This window comes from Falco rusticolus, chromosome 5 (genome assembly GCF_015220075.1).
Source record: "Falco rusticolus isolate bFalRus1 chromosome 5, bFalRus1.pri, whole genome shotgun sequence".
In the NCBI taxonomy this organism is placed as follows: domain Eukaryota; kingdom Metazoa; phylum Chordata; class Aves; order Falconiformes; family Falconidae; genus Falco; species Falco rusticolus.
Genome location: NC_051191.1, coordinates 48,011,373 through 48,029,204, shown reverse-complemented (window position 1 = coordinate 48,029,204; position 17,832 = coordinate 48,011,373). Strand labels below are relative to the sequence as shown.

The window sequence follows — 17,832 nt, the reverse complement described above, 5'->3', positions numbered from 1 at the left end:
GTACCGCACCATCTTCAGTGTTCAAAGATGGCCTTTTACAACTCACTGTTCTAAAAAGCTCTCTCCATAAAATCAACTTTTCTTCTACTCGAAACTGTCACTACAGGTCCTGGGCTACCTCCTGCCTACTTCTACATGAACACATTCACAGATACACAAATGAACTTTCAACTCAGTGCAAAAAAAAAAAAAAAAAAAGAGACTGGATCAGACCTTGCAGCACAGCAAGAACTTTCCATAGGTATCAGGATAAACGAAGCCTACTTCCCTATGAATTTATGTCCAAGACCCTTAAACCCTTCACATTTTAACTCCAGGTACTCCCTTCAGTATCCCTAAACCTTTCTCAAGCTTTCCTCAAATCCCTACTAATATCTAGGCAAAAGGCAGCACAACCTTGCTGCTCACTGCAAGCTACCACTTGTTGACCAGCTGTCTGTCTAGCAGGATGGAAAAAAGAACAGCGCTTTTGCTAACATTACATCTTCCCCCCAGGCACTGAGGGGGTGAGGCATGAATATAAGTCTCTCTCCTTTACCCAGCTGCCTGTTTCCACAATAATTTAACACTGAAGAGCCTAATGCTGAAGACCTTTGGGCCACCTGTTACAATCTGGCTGAAGTTATCAAACAATGCAAATGTTACAGGGGATGGAGACCAAGAACCAAATGTGCCTATGTCTTATTTTCTTAGGAAGCCAAGCTAAATTATTTGTTTATATGTCCACAACCACAAAACCTGTGAATGAAAAGCTGTTCAGCATGTGGCTGAGATGCCAACTGCTAACTGTGACCGCACAGTTAAGAGAGGTAGAAGAGGGCGGACACAGTGAGGAAAAAGACCATAATCTCTTCTCCAGTAATCAAGAACATTTGTCTTTCTTCCACAGGAACCGCTAAATTATTAATACTTCCTCCTGACTAAAAATACAAACAAGAGCGGCAGGAAAAAAATTAATGAAGAAAGGGTGCAACAAGATAACTATTGTAACTATTCATGGGTAACCTGATACTGGGAAAGAATATTTGGAAAGGGGAAAAAAATCAGCAAACGGCATTTTACAAAAGTCACTTTTACAGGCACAGTTAAGAATTTTTCAAGGACTTTAAGATTGACTTTAAGTAAACAGAACCATAAAATCCAGGATTAACCAATGTTTCAGACAACAAAATGCACAAAATAACATTTAGACTTTCAAAGATACAATAAAGTAGATTCAAAATCTCTCAACAACCATATTTATCAGCAGTTAACATTTCTTCAAGACTGAGGGAGCCTGTATTTTCTTGTGTTACCCTCTTCCTACTGTTGCGCAGAACCAACATTATCACTGAAGTTTCCTTCCATTGTAAAGATCACTTCCTTTATAACACTCAAACTCTAAAATACACAAATTTAACCAGACATGCATCTGTTCAAATCAATTTTGAGAAGATGGCAAAGATTCTTTGAAATTGTGGTTTGACTAAACAACTACATATATGCCATCATAAGCAGCATCCATTTTGTCAACACAAGCTATGGCACTACATCCATAAAATGGTAATTCCATTAAACTATTAAGTGAATATGAGAAATTTAGTCTTTTCATGACAATAGTAACCTAACCCTTATTTGGAAGGAGAGAGAGGAAGAGAAGTTTTTGCTTTGCTTCAATTTTATTTTATGCCATGTATGAAGGGCTTTTTTTCCGCCTCCACTATTCTTTTACAATACAATTCCAAAACACATCCTGAGATCCAGCGGCTTGTTCAGGTTTCCTTGCTTAGATTGTCTTTATCCCCAATGGTCTTTATCCCCAATATCCAGAGAATATGTGATGCCTCCTTTGTCTTTCATAGTAATTAATTCAGCAATGTTTTATTTGCCTTCCTCCTCCTTCACTTGCCCACCCCAAATATTCTTCTTGAAAATGCCCTTTCAGGCTGAAGCCAGATTTCAGCTCAACCTCTTGGCTGTGCTTCAGAAGCTTGCATACATGTTGCCTAGGCAGAATGGGGCAGTTTACCAAGTGAGGATTCCTAAGCAGATAACTAATATAATTATCTCCCCTCCCCCTGACAGAAGACTGATGGGAGAAGGAAAGTCATTCTGGGGATGTAATACATACATAATGAAGTTTTGCCAAGCCACAGTTCTTCCAAGATAAGCTATACATGCACAGCTTGCAACTTGCATCCATTTCAGACGTGAAAAAGAGTTGAAAATTGATAAACGCTCACTTTAAAATGACAACGCTTCAGTGAGAGATTAAAATTACGTACGTCATACTGGGAAAAAAAAACCCAGATTATTTTTCCCATCTTAGGGCTGGACACGATTCCTGATGCACAAATATTTCTCCATTACATTACAATGAGAACACGTTACTCCCCAAGACACTAGATATAACAAAGTTCAACCAGCCTCAAATTTCAATAAGCTCAATGTTAAATGGAAGTCCAGCTTCCATAACCCATTGGAATCAGTAGAACTATATGTAAAAAGTGCAGGGATGTATGCTCAGGGTGTTCTCACAGCTATCAGCAATATACAGAGGAGGTGTTTGTGGAGAGACACAAAGGAAGCGATATTAAGACTTCACATTACCCCTGCTTTTCACACTAGGTATTCTCTACTGTATTCACTATTCAACTTTAAAGCAAATGGAGCATTATTCAGTTTGAATGTAAAACGAAGAGTCACTTTTCTCAAACTTCCTACAGAGTATTAAAATTTCTACTAGAAGTGAAACTACTTCTGATACTCTACCGGAATTTGTTTTTCTCATAATCTAAATTCATTATAGCTTCAGCTACCATACTGAACCGGAATAAATAACCTTGCTGACTTCTTAGAATTTGTCTATTACCGTATTTGTCATGGAAACTCAATATTCTGGGTTGTCCTCTAACTTTACAATATTTTCTTTATTTCAGGGAATGTCCCAACAAAAAAAGGGGAGGGAAAAAATTGTAGGATGACAGAAGACTTCATTTAACACTGTAAGAGAAAAAGAGTGGACAAAAACCTGTCTCAGATCAGATAAACCCTTTTTTATTCATGCACCAAAAAAAGTAAAATCAGAACATGAGAAATAAGCTACAAAGTTTATGCTCGTTCAACCGTAATTTTTAAAACTGTAATTATAAAGATAGTTTTAAAAAGAGCTCCAGATACAAAAATAAGGTATTTACCTCTCAGAAAAAGTAGAATTATACTACAGACAGACAGATATTACATTAACCTTTCCAGAAACAAAAATGTGAAAAGGCAGTTATAAAACTGTAGATCTTGCTGAGTTTGATTGTGACTTAGAGGCTACAGCTATCCTCATCTGGCACTGACAGAAGTTTGGACCTACTAAAAAGATTCAGATGTAACAACAAATACTGAAGAATTTTTGCGCTCTTATCAGAGCCTCTTCTTTTTGCCTGTTCTTTTCTTTACTTCTCTGAGGGGAAGAAGTGATTGTATTTCATTCTCTGCAGCGTCAGGAAGTATACTTGTTTATTCAAATACCAGCTAGCGTTGTATTTATTCAAATACAAGCGCTGGTTAATTACTGCCCTTCAATAAGGAAATGCAAGTGCACATGCATGAAAAATATGTATGCACAGTTTAAAAAACCCTAACAGGATGGTTTAAGGAACCATCCCAACAGGATGGTCTAGGAAGCTTAAGGAACCTTACCTGACTGAGCTCGCTTTGGAGTTGCAGGCCATGCTGCTCTTTTTCCTCCCTCTGCTGCTGCAGCTGTTTACATTCCGCCTTGAGATGCTGGTACTTCATCTCTACTTCAGACAGCTCTTCTTTAAGTTTCTGGCTCACTTCCACCTTCTCACCTAGCTCTGTCTGTAATCTCTGTATCGAGGCTTCAGATACAGACAGCTTTGCCTGAAGCTGTTGGCAGTCCAGGTCCTTCTGGTGAAAGCTTGCCTGCACATTCTTCTTACTCACAGATACTTCATTGTGTTTTTCTTCTAGCTGGGTGTAGTCCTGTTCCTTCTTCAGCAGCTTCTCAGTCAGACTCTACGAAGAGAGTTAGAGTTACACAGCAATTCAAGTGCAATCCTGCTTACAGCTGTTCAATGCATTATTCAAACCTCTTCTCAAGAGTTGATGCGGAACACTGAACAACTTGCTCAAAAACATCATTAAAGACAACGCTGACCTCTGTTTTGTACTACACAATTCTGGATCCCATACAGCACACAGTTTCAACTGGAAATACTGTTTTTCATACTCTCACAGAAATCTGCTTCCCGTCACTGAGAACACCAGAGAAACTCTATTTCTTTATCCTGAAGACTAGTTTGCTTTCCCTGAACATTCAAGTTCTAACCTATTACAAATGCATATGCTTGTGGAATTGTTGAAATAGTAATCTGAGTTATCAGTATACAGAAGTTTTCAACTATCAACTCCTTTAAACAATTCCCTAAGCAACAACATTTGTGGTTTAATTCCCACCTAATCCAGTACAGTCATCATGCTGGCCATTTTTAGAAGGATCCTAATTTTGCCCTGTCACTAGCATGCTCTGCTATCCAAATTATGGAAGAGAACCCATGAAAATTAAGAAAATCTCTGATGTTGATAAATCACAGAATGAAACACTCATGATTAAACCTTCATTTTAGAAGATGGTGTTTTTACACTTAATTCATACCATCTAATTTCCTTGCACACAAATCACCTCAAAGAGGATAGTTGTTTTGAGCTTGAAAACACTGAAAATTGGGATTCCCGAAAGCAAAGGCATGAACATTGCTGAGTGTCAGATTTTAATTACCACATTAATGACAGTAAATATTGCAGGGTCTAAGGTCATAGTATCAAATTTACATGCTGAGACAAATACTGGGGAAAAAATTATTTACAGGTCATTTTCAACCATTACATACTGATTTTTATCAAATTGCATGAAGTAATCAAAATTATACTCAAATAAAAATTAAATTATCTTAATGAAAGATACAACTCCAGAAAGTTTGGGTATTCCCCCAAGCTGAGCTGAGGCACTAACTAGAGTTTCAGAGATCTCCAAGCATGATGAAGGAGCCGTAAGATCCATTTCAGTTTTCCAGTGGCACTTTTTGAAGCACAGAAACACGGTTGCATGGAGGCCCTGGTCATCATCTAACCCAGGTAATTAATTCCATCTTCTTGAAATGTACTAGCAGGTTCCATTTATTGCAGCATCTTACTGATACCTATCTCAGTGAACACTACTATGCACGCCTTTTAAATGTTTGCGTACTTCTGGCAGTTTCAGTAAATACTATATTCTCTAGTGACCCTTTCAATTAAAATACAGAAAAATAAAGAACACTTCTAGCGTGTCCAGCTAGAAAATATGCCAAGACTGAGGTTAGCCTTATATATCAAAACTTTAGAGTTCTGCAACTCTGGAACAACACTGTTTCAATGATAAGATAGATAGTGCTGCAATTCTAGCTATGCTGGGCATCTTAAAAGTATACTTCTTTGCAGTATCCAGAGATGAAACCTGCTTTGCCAGAAGAAAAAGCTGTAAAATCATTCCGGTAAGTTGAACACTTAAACGGTTTTGTTCTTTACAGATTTTAACAAAGGATGACTATATTGGTTATATATATATATACACACACACATATATATAAACCATACATAGACTTCCATTTTTCAATTGTGATAAAATAAACAGAAGAAGCTATTAAAAAAAAGAGCTGTTAGAAAGCAAGGAATCTTGCAAACGAAAACTCTAGCAGTCCAGCAACCCGTGTGAGAGCAAATATAAATAAAGCCCTAAGTGTTTGTTTAAGAAAATATATACTTTCTAAATGTCCTGGTTTCAGCTGGGATAGAGTTAATTTTCTTCTTAGCAGTTAGTACAGTGCTCTGTTTTGGCTCTTATGTGAGAACAATGTTGATAGGACACTGATGTTTTTAGTCTTTGCTGGGTGATGTTTATACTAAATCAAGGACTCTTCAGTTCCTTGGGCCCTGCCAGCCAGAGGGCTGAGGGGGCACGGGAAATTGGGAGGGGACACAGCCAGGACAGGTGACCCAAGCTAGCCAAAGAGGTATTCCACACCATACGATGTCATGCTGAGTATAAGAACTGGGTGAAGAAGGAAGGTGGGGACATTTGGCATTACGGCGTTTGTCTTCCCAAGCTGCCATTACACATGAAGGAGCCCTGCTTCCCTGGGGATGGCTGAACCCCTGCCTGCCCATGGGAAGTGGTGAATGAATTCTTTCCTTTGCTTTGCTTGTGTGCGTGGCTTCTGCTTTACCTATTAAATTGTTCTTATCTCAACCCTTGAATTTTACATTCCTTTCCGATTCTCCTTCCCATTCCCCTGGGTGGGGGGAGCGAGCGACTAGCTGCGCGGTGCTGGGTTGCCGGCCAGGGTTAAACCATGACACTAAAGCACACAACTTAGCCAAAAATTCCAGCTCAAGACTAAAGTTTGGCTACTGAATTCTAGCCCTGAAGTAGTGTATTTTGAAATGTTTCTTGAAAAATAAAACAACCTGTTGCTGTTACAGGAATAGAGCACATAAAGAACATGCTGAGGCCAAGTGCCATCTTTACCCCCCTGAGGTCAGTGGCAAGGCTACCACTGCTTTTAGAGTATGTTTCACCCTCAGATTATAGAAGAAAGTTGCAATTCCTTTTTCATTAAAGAGAAACGACCAGGCAGGATCATTAACATTCATAATGAATCATGTTCCTGAAATACCAACACACCACAGAAACTTTTTCATCATAACCGGGCAAGACAGAGCTCAGGTATTGCTCTTACTACTACTCCATAATCGGATCCAGACATCTCACGTAGAACTGCTATGTGCTGTTTTATGAAAAGTCAGTGCAGGGCACTAACAAATTTTAAAGGGGGCCAGGGGGCAGGGAGAAAGAGAAACAGTTACTGTTGTCTTGAAGCAGACTGAGGCTCTGGAAAGCTTTCAGGAACACTAAGTCAAAAAAGAAGCAAAGCTTCTTCACCATTACCTTACAAACTAACCAAAGGACAGCCAAGAGCAGCAGCTACACACACTTCGAGATGCTGTTCCGCATCCTGCACTATTCTTCGCTCTTCCTCCCTGGTCTGATGATCAATACAGCAACCAATACCAGCGTGTAAAGCCTCTGCCCCTGACAGCTGAACACCCTCTGCAGTCACAAAGGGCCAAACAGAGCTGCAAACTGCTACTGTTGCTTTCACGAGAGAAGAAGTGGGTTTGCCTGACAGCCCACTGCCTCCATGTGTGACTGAAGCTCATGAGTAAATTCAAGGCCACAGAGCTGCCAAGCTGTGGTCATTCAGGTCACATCAGAGGAGCCAGCAGTGTTCCCTACCTGGACGCACGTCCCAGCTGCATCCCAGACATATAAAGGGATATGTGGGCAAACACAAGCCACCTCTCTTCCCCAAGTCATGATTTCCACAGAAAAGGAAGAGGGAAGGACAGTATGTTACAGAACTCGGCAAAAGGCCCTGAGCCTTGAAAGCTCACCAGATACAAGCGCCAACATCACACTGATCCCTTCTTTTATAACTGCTCCTTGGAAAAATACATGTAATACATGTTAGTACTGACCGTGGCCAGATATTAAAGAACAAACTCTGTGGTAATTGATCAAATTTCAGAATAGTTGTCAATAGAAGGTTAGAAACGAAGCATTTTTCCCTGTAGATAATCCATCACCATTTTTCTAAAAAAAAACCCAAACAAAAACCCCCACATGCAATTGGTTTAGAATTACAGCAAGCCTTACACTTCAGGGAATACACTGCTTTTACACATTAGGTCTCTTCTGGGCTACAGGCCATGACTGGCCTCTACAAGGCAAGCCAAGCCCCATAATTACAGCACTTTATAAATGAAGGAAAGGCAGTTCCTGCTGGTCTCAGAAAACTGATCCTATCTACTTATCATCTGCTTTTCTCAGTACAGCTCCTGAAAATACAAGAAACAGCTTGCTTGCTTGAGGTTGTACATAAGCTTGAAAAACTCTGCGTCAGTGCACAGAAATATCTTCCCACATTGCAATGGAATTATAAATGGATGTACATATCAAAATGCAATATATTCCATTCTGCATTAACGGCTCCTCCTTCCTCCATGACAGCATCTTCAAGGACGGCAAACTGTTCAAAGTAGGAGCAGTTTCTGTTATTTGGGAAGCTAGTCTTACCTTTTCCAGTTCTAGATCCAAGTCCTCCAGGGCCAAGATTCCTTGGCTAGCATACCATTCTTATGGATATCGCCTTTCAAAAAGCTGCATAAAGAGGTGGCTGTAAACTGCTTCAAGTCACTGAAACTGAAAGAGGAAAAGTAGCTTGCTGCCACTTCTCTTCTTCCTATTCCAAGTGGTGTTTGGCATTAACCCGACATAGCAGAGGACTCTCTCTTGAAGTATGGTTATCTTATGCATCAATCTGTTTCACTCACATTGTTAATGGAACAGCAATATATTCAGGCAAGGGCTCTATACTGTATAGCAATAACTGCCAAAAGCCTGATTCACTGTTGCTGGTCTGTGGAAAAGCGCAGCATGACAATTCTCACCATTTCAGTTCTGCACCTGATTTAACAAGCCAAACCAAAAGTCATCCTACTAAAGGCAAGTTTAATTTACCAACTTTTAATTGCACCTTCTTACATTCTTTGAAAATGCTGCTTTAATACTAGATTACATTAAAGAAACACTGTTAGGTCTCTGCCCTTTCCAATTTTCCAAGATTGACAAGGTTGCTGGTAAATACACATATGTAGTGTGTACAGCTTATATACAGTGTTATATATACATGCCACAAAAAGCAGCATGCATCTTTCTCATTGTCTCCTTTCTGCCCGACCTCTATTTATTACCCCACAAGATATGCTTTCTTAATGCAAATACAAAACTCAGCAAGCTCAAAGAGCTTTGACAAAAGCTCTCAAGGAATACTTACAAGCTAAGAAGCTTCTGGAGTTTATTTCCATTTTCTATCATTCATTACTCTGATAAATGGCCAGAAAATATGACAGGAGTACCATCTAAAAGCTAAGAAACTGCAAAACCAATGAAGAGAGCTCAAAATGTCTTCTGAGTTATGATTCTTAGGCAAACGTAATATGTAAAAGGGTACTGCTTTTTTCTTTTAATGTGTGAGGTGGCAATACTGCTTAATGACAGTAAGCAGAAACTGTCACAATTAGAAATCCGCAACCATAACAACCCTGAAGATTTCAGTTGTAACATAGTAATGATCAATAAAACACAGCATTTGCTTGTACATTATGATATCCCTCATGTTAACCAAAATAGCAAAGGAATTCTCAACTTCTGCCACACCAAGAAGTGTTTTGTTAGTCTTCAGTGCTTCCCAAGGCAACACGTGATGTGTTTCCATTTTAATGTGAGCTAACAAGCACAGGAAATAACAGCATTCTCACCTGGTTTTTCTGTTCTAGCTCTTTGACTGAACTTTTAAGTTTTTGCAGCTCTTGAACATACACAGCTACCTCCTGAGGTCCTTTGGCAAGTTCAGCTCTTAACTGGTTAATAGTAGCCTGAACAAACAGAAAAATCCACATTAAAAACAAACCTTTGCATATATAACCCAACAAAAGCAAGATGTTTGGTAGCAAAATAAAAAGCATCTTGTATACGAATAAACAGCTTAAGAAAAAAGTCATCTGCAAACTAATCTCAGAGCACCATCAGCTACAGAAGCACCACGGAGCATTATTTCCCAGCTTCCTGGCTGAGATTCATTCATGTCTTATTTCAGAAGACAAAAATTGGCCCCAGTCCAATAGAAAATGTCAGATAGAGCCCACACCGATAAAAATCACAACAGATTATCCTTTAATCATTATCACAGTTCTAGCTTCAGGTGAAACCCTCCCAAGTCACCACAGTTACACAGCCAAAATCTTTGCCTCCCTGATAAGGAAAGCATACTGGAAAAGGCACTGGAAGTGAGTCTGGCATGTGATGCAAACTTGGTGTGTGGCTTTGGGACACATCAACCCTGCAGGTCAGCATGATCAGAGGAACAATACTATCCCATTAAATACCCAGGATTGGTACAAACAGAATATATCAATGACTGCACAGTATTTGAACACAGTAATGGAAGCAAACAAGAAAAGCACTTTAGATGGGTAACAATGGCTGCCCTAAAGCATGCTGTGTATGAATGCACTCACTTCGAATACACTATATAATAGTGACCTTTTTAAAGAAATTTTCTTTCCTATTGTTCTCAACCACAGAATTCAGTACAAATGTATAAACACTGAATTCAAGAATGAACTAAACAGAAGTAGTAGACAATAAATATCCTATTTACAGCCTTCCTACAGAAAAAAGGAAGACTAAAGAGAACATGTGAACACATTATATGACTACATATAGTTACTAATTGAGTTTCTGTAATATTGTGCTTTACAAGACTTCTGTTACAGAGCTGTTCTGTAAAACACATCCTCGGATCTGTCCTTGGCAGAAAACATTCCAGCATGTTCTCTGAGAATAGTGTATGGATATTTCACTACTGAAAGAATATAATGCAGAAAATGCGCAGAAGCTTGCTAAGGACACCACTGCAGTCTTTCAAACTAGAATCATAATATAAATGCATAAAGATACATTTCTGTCATTCACAATTCAATAAGCCCATCCCACATTTCATTCTTAACATGGAAATATATCATGGGTGAATAGTCATTCATTATATTGTCTGGCTGATGTGTCTGTATAATTAATGAACCAATAAGCAAACAGGAACATATCTGTTAAACAACCTCTTGAAATTATCTTGATACAACAGAAAGCTACTTATAAGGATAAAAAAACTTTCAAAAAATTTACCTCAAATTTAAGTGTCTCCATTAGAAAGCAGAAAAAATAAAATGGATGGATGAAAGATGGAAACAAGCAGTCACAAAAGCCGTTAGTAGAAACACTTCCTCAAATTTGTTTTTTAAGTATTCCGGTGTTTTTAATGCCTTTGCTTAAGGGGGGTGGGGGGTGGGGAGGGTGGGCAGACAGGATGACACAACCGAAAAAAACCACAGTCCTGGCTTTATTGAATTCACACATAACTTAATCTACTAATCTTGTTTAATTCCGTGGGCACTCAAATTAACAATCAAACCTAGGACCTGTATTTTATGACCATTTATCAGATACTGAAGCAAGTGCCGATCTGCAGAGATTCACAGAAATGTGTAGTCCCACAGCAGTGCAGCTGTTTTCATAAAGTGTCTATTATGCAGGAGTCACTATAGAGAAAAACTAAACATGGAAGGAGTAGCTCAGAATGTATGTTCATCTGAGAGGTCTAGACACCAGAGTTTCAGATGCAACTCCGAAATATGACAAACACCCAAGGGAAACAAAACAAAACAAAAAAAGGACAGCAATGAATACATCTAGGCAACAATTGTACAGCTATACTATCCTTCACATCCCTCTCCTGCAGCATTTGAAGATGCTCATATAGGGGTCAGATGATCTTTGTTATTCTCTTCACCCACACCATAAATTTAGCTTTTTTTAAAGACATCTCACTTTGGAAACCAATTTAATACATGTATTCTCAGCCAGCTTGGCAAAATAGCTAAGGGTGGTGTAAGAACCAACTAACATTCTCAGCCCCTGAGGTGGTCTTAAAGAACAAAGCTGAGATGAAACACGGCCAAACTTTTAAGGCCAGAACTGCATCCACTCTGTCAATGAAGGACTTCCATTTCATGTTTTCTTATAGCTGACACTATTCACAATTGTGTTTTTTTTAAGAAAAGTTTTCACCACTATGACTTTGAGTAATGTTTATTTTTTTTTAAAGTCACTTTACATCAATAGAAAAGCTTTTATTTTGAACACATCTTGGGCTATTGTTGCCATGTGTTGGAATTAAGCAGAGAAGACAGTGACACTTCTGAGAAGAACCAGATTGCCGCTGCTTACCATGTTCTGCCACGCAGCAACTCTGTCTTCTCTGGTTCAGCCTACATACTGACGATACTACACAGACATCTGATCTTATTATAATTGCTGCACTGTGGTTTATAATCTTCCATACATCTAAGACTTCTTATACGAGCACATCATAACAGCTAGGTGCATCATACAACCTTCTTCCCAATCTGCTGCTACTTCCAGGAGGACTGAAAAACACACTTTCTCCTATCTTTTTTCCTGTTGAAGGCTGCACTTTATAGCTACATTTTAAAATGGCAAGTTATGTCAAAACAAATATACTTAATTGGGGTAACAGGAGCAATTCACACTTCTGTGAGAATGTTTTAAGATGAAAGATTTTTGTTAGCCCATGTCACTAAGTCATTTTATCTTCACATGAAAACTAAAAATCCAAAACCCCAAAAGACTATAGAAACAGTATTTTGAAATGAAATTTGAATTCTGCAGCATAGTTGTGGGATCTCACAGTTAAAACCATATTACAATTACACAGCAACTTACATGGCCACATAACCACATTATATTCACAACTCCAACTGTGATATTCCTTTTTTCACATCTGATGAAGCTCTTGGCATACATATTTTAACTTGAAAACAATGATAGATTCATGTTTAGTACAATATTGTACCCTAGTACAATTCCAGGAGATCAAGATATCTGTTTGGAGGCCAGGGGGCAGGAGGGAAAGCCCTGAGGAGTTTAGAGTAATGCCAGGCAGCACTTCTCTAAAGCTCTGCAGTGCAGAAGAACTAGAAATTTAAACCTGCAGTTTTGAAATCTAGGGCGCATGAAATCCCAGAATAAAAAGCTGTCAGAAATCCTTCACATCTACAAATCTCACTAGGACAGAGGATACTAGGAGTCCTACAGAAATCCCAGGCATTCCCTACGTAAGCTGCGAAATTCTGTAAGGACCCCACTTTACTGGGGACCACAGCTCTGCATTAACAAGTTTTGCTGGTATTGCTGCATTGGTGGGGGACAACAGAAAAGGGGCAGGGCAAAATTAAAAGGTCTCAAACACAGCTGACAGTCTTCACTGAAGACTGTTACACTGTCAAGTAATCCATTAATAAAACAATTCCAGCCAACCCACCAATGAGGTGCAACAATACCCCAAGAAGCAAATTCTTCTGCAGGAATGGATTTACCAACCCCTCAGTAGAATAAATTTTGGTGATTCTGTATTTTTATCAGGATTTCTTGCCACTATCTCTGTCAGAGATTTCCCTCACTGTTGTGTTAAACAACATCAAACAGGCTTTAGCTAGCAGTGGATCCGAGACAGTTTGAGGAGTAAAGTTCCCACTTAAAGATCCAAGTCAGAGCTGTTGCAACCCTTTTTCTTCATCTTGTATGGAAACAGAAATGTTCAGTGGTGGAAAAACAGAGGAACAAAACCAAGAAAACTGAATATTTGCTATGGGAGAGGCAGTTACCTTTGCTTCCTTAAATACAGAGTTATCATGAATTCTATATGCAAGAAAGAGACAAATGTTTTCAAATCTCCCATCAGCAATCTAAAATTTCTTCTACTGACTCAGCCAAAGCAGAGCCAGCCTTCAAAGTACTTCTGAAGAAACCAGCATATTCTGCAACTCAAGTAGACAACAAGGTCCCTCTTAAATGACATTAATTTAGAAAGTTCAAATCCAGGAAAATATGGAGAAAAAAAATGTAAAATAATAAAAAAAACCCCAACCAACTAACATGAGAACAATAGATTTTATTTTATGTTTTAAACAGCATCAACAAAGAGGAAAGTTAAGATGGTGTTGCCTGGAAACAAGTTACAGGTGACATCCTGAAATCTTGACCTTAAGACGTGATGAGGCCTGGCAGTCACTCACTTCTGCTCTAATCCATAACAGGCAACACTTGGAGGCCAGGATGTATAATGGGGTGGGGGGATATGCATGCAGAACAGATTTGTACCTTATACACTAAATATTCCTCCAATAATTAATAGGTGTAAAAAGGCCTCCCAACCTGACAGTAAAAACTAGAAAAAACAAAAATTAAAACCAGTTTACGATATCCATTGAGATTTTTAAATGTTGTGTAAGTTCAAGAATTATGTATGTCCTATAAGAATATTAAAATTATTATCTACCTTGTACTAATAATTTATTTTTACATACACTCTAGCATCCATTTTCAGACACATTCACGCAAAAGTTAACCAAACTCATCATTTTCAGAAACAACTTTTCATCTGCATGTAGCTCACTAAGCCTTTGAATCACACAGGTATTGCTCTATTTCTCTCTCCCAGTAGATAGAGCACAGATCTGCCAGAAGATCTTTTCCTCTGCTATCAGGCTCTTGTAATAACTTTTTATGCCAAGAAAAGGTTTTCCACAAAAAGCATGGGAACTTTTGGAGGGTAAATAATGACATAATTAAGTAATTTACTGCAATGGATAAACCTGTCTATTAGATAAGTTAGAAGATTCAGTTAAGAAAAAGGCTTTTACATTATGATGAATTTCCATTTTCATATGAAAATCATGACAAAGCTAGTGGAAACACCTTTAGGTATGATTATTACCTCCGACTCAGCCTGCTCTGCCTGCAAGTGCTTGCACTCATCTTTCAGCTTTTCAGATTCTCTCTCACGTTCCAGTGTCATTTTGTCCATCAGCATCTGAACTTGGACCAGCTCTTTTTTCAGGACGGCCACATCTTCCACACCAGGCCTTTGTAGCTGGAAAGTAGAAAAGTAGCAGTGAGCAACACACATGCTTCCAGCGTCAATGTCATCTCTAAAAATCTTTGAAATTGTCAATTTATAGACAAGGTGACATATACAGTATTACAGCTGGGAAAAAAAAATAATAGATTGAAACCCAAAAAAAACCAAAACCACAAGAAAAGTACTTATCATTCCCAAAGGAAACAGGATTTAATGGCTGGTTGTCAGTTCTTGCCTGCTAAACTCTGAACTTTTTGATTGATTTCAACCAAATCTGACAAATGGGAAAAGGTCTCAAAAATCAAATTTCTGGAATTTTTATGTAGGTAGATGGAGAGCTTCCCTGGGAGAAAACACTGAAGTGACAGTGTCAGGGAATCCATGCAAGAAGTTTATCTGAAGTCACAACTGTCTGAGAAGTAGGCTGCATTGACTCTACCACTCCACAGAACAGACTACTGTATATACTTTGCTGCTGTTAATACTCACAAGCCCATCTCGGGACTGAGACACAATAATCCGGTGCTGCACAGACTTTTACAATGATACTGCCTCTGTCTTCAAGAACTATTTCAGAAAACCATAAGAACAGATTAAAAAAGGGCAGCTGAAGGAAATGTCTTGAAGGTACTGTTGGACATGCCTCATACCAGACCCCCAGGTAAAATCTGTCGCTAATTACATCTAAGGCACCGTAACATCCCTCAAAATGAAAAGCTATGGAGGGAAAAGAGGGGGGTGATAGTGGACACCAAAAAAAGCAGAGAAAAGGAGTACTGGCACCTAGAATAGAAAAGCTACAGGAAAAGGGTAAGAACGCAGAAGAAGAAAGGAAGACAAGAAACAACTAAACAGAGAGGAATGGATAGGTCCACTGGCTGGGCAGGAGCAGGAGGGACTCATGGGCCCTTCAGGGCAGCTGACTATAGGGAAGAAGGGGGATAAACGAGTCCTACTTTCCTCCGGAGTCTAAGCAGTGGTTGAGTGGGAGAAACTAGGAAGTCCCCTTCACTACTGCTTTAGAAGCGGCACGACTGCTGGGTCACTGGGATTGGTCCCTGGCACCATGGCTGTACATAACAGTCAGCAGGAGCCAAAATCCCAGAATACACGCACATTGGTATTATCAGCCAAGCACAAGAGGGACAACATTAACATAGGCATGGTGATGACAACTGCCAGCCGTTCAGCCACCATGTCACAAAGCACCTCTCTGAGCATGTCTGATGAACGTAGCTGTCCGGGGACAGTCAGACCATAACACCTCACGGAAAAAGGGTGATCTAAAGACAGCTGTGGAAATCGGCAATGGCATTGCTCCAAGTACAGGCATGCACAGCACATCTACATGTGTGATATCCTGCAAATATGCTGAAGGGTAGACCATCAAACAAGCAGACTATAGCACAATGTAGGGTAAATTTTAATAGATAATTCAGAAACAACATATATTTTCTCACTGGAAAAACACTGAAAATGTAGGTCAGTGAAACAGATGAGAAACAACTGTGTTTTGAATTTTTCAGCCCACAAGCAGATGTCTGCAAGTTCAACAGAGTTTGACTGTTTTAAAACTGCATTTGTAAGCTTTTAAATATATCCCTCCCTGGATTTGAAAAATAACAAAAACATTAGTGTAATGTGAATACCAGCTCTGTCTTTAAGTCTTCCACTGTACTTCTCTCCTTCTGCAGTTCTTGTGTCAAGTTTGTCACTTTCTGTTCTACACCTTCCCGAAGGCTGATTTCTTCATCATACTTTGATTTAAGATCTAATAAGAAGGAAGTTGAATAAATGAACACTTGCACAAGTTGCACAAGTAGAGAACAGAATCAGACCTCACATTAATACACTTACCCACAATTTCAGTGGCCAGTTGCGCTGCTTTTTGCTCAAATAAGTCTTTCATCTGCTTAATGTTAAAATTTTCTACTTGGACCTCTTCTAGTTGCCGTTCTAATGATTCTATTTCCATAAAAAGAACAGTATTATTTTCTGGAAGAGCTAGGACAATACAGTTACTCACGCCCATAACGAAACACAGCAGGTAAATAAGTAATCTGAATTCACTTAACATCCAATTAGCTTAGCAAAGTGAACAACTTCACCGAAGTTAAATATCTACAAGCATGATGCTGGAACCTGTCACTAGTTGAGTACTCTGCAGGATTAAGTACATATTGGTTTTCACTGGTCATAAATAGGCCTTCAGATCACTGCAACATACTGCTGAATTCTAAGCCCCAAACTGCAGTTAAAAGCTCTTTTAATCATGATCAGCTAGACATTTTATGCACACCTAAGGAAAATTCTATTTCATGTGTGCCTCACGAACAAAAACATAATGCAAAAATTATTGATCTGCAAAACAGACAAAAATTCAGTTTCCTTTCCTAGTAATGAGTACAGAAAAACACTAAACAAAACCAACCCTCACAAATGCTATAATCTAAATATCAACAATCACTGACTTTCCCAGAAAAAGACTTGTACTGAATTCTTGAATACATAAAATGATTAAAAACATGTTCAAAACTACTCATGAGAAGTGCTTTCAGAGTCAGGAGAACTCCTGTCTCACTGCTAGAAATCAGAAACCCCAAGCCTCTGGAATATTTCCCCGGACTATAGCTATGAAGAACTATCTATCTTAAGCACTTACAATTAACTTTTTCCCAGTAATTGTACCATTCCAGCTTTCTAGCACTTCAATTTACCGAAAGTGTTTTTTCATAAACCAAAAAGCTATAATGAAAACATATTCAGAAATTCCAGAACGGTGCAGAAATTAATATAATAGAATGTTAGCCACCTGTAGATGTAGCTGTTGTCAATCCATCGGACTTAGAATCCTTAAGAAAACAGAATAAATTGATCATTAGATGGTAGCAATGAAAACTACTACTTCCAAAGTTCTTCCCATTTTTGGACAAGACAGGGGAATAAACACTTCTGTGCTCAAATACTGCACAGCAGTATAAAAATACCTAATTTCATACAGTTATATCTGGAAGACTGGAAAAGACCAAGATGATTTTCCATTTCATGTATCACTACACTATGAGGCTTCTAGATTTGCAAGACTCTAGTAACAATCCCCATCCCCCTCCCTTTCTTCAATACTGAAATCTGCCCTAAAAATGGAGGTTACAGACATAATTAAATACATTCTGAGAGGCAT

General features: G+C 38.8%; 1 protein-coding gene across 4 annotated transcripts in view; it reads right to left on the bottom strand.

The window, feature by feature from the left end:
* EEA1 (early endosome antigen 1) overlaps positions 1 to 17,832 on the bottom strand; it is a 76,508-nt gene that overhangs the window by 31,409 nt on the left and 27,267 nt on the right. For 2 of the 4 annotated variants that reach the window (XM_037388118.1, XM_037388120.1), the window contains 7 exons: positions 17,464 to 17,503; positions 16,509 to 16,616; positions 16,301 to 16,422; positions 14,508 to 14,663; positions 10,838 to 10,852; positions 9,415 to 9,531; positions 3,673 to 4,011 (listed from right to left, as the gene is read on the bottom strand). In XM_037388118.1, coding sequence (XP_037244015.1) covers positions 3,673 to 4,011; positions 9,415 to 9,531; positions 10,838 to 10,852; positions 14,508 to 14,663; positions 16,301 to 16,422; positions 16,509 to 16,616; positions 17,464 to 17,503 — 897 coding nt within the window. The remainder of the gene's footprint in view (positions 1 to 3,672; positions 4,012 to 9,414; positions 9,532 to 10,837; positions 10,853 to 14,507; positions 14,664 to 16,300; positions 16,423 to 16,508; positions 16,617 to 17,463; positions 17,504 to 17,832) is intronic. The other 2 variants (XM_037388119.1, XM_037388121.1) reach the window with 1 other exon arrangement.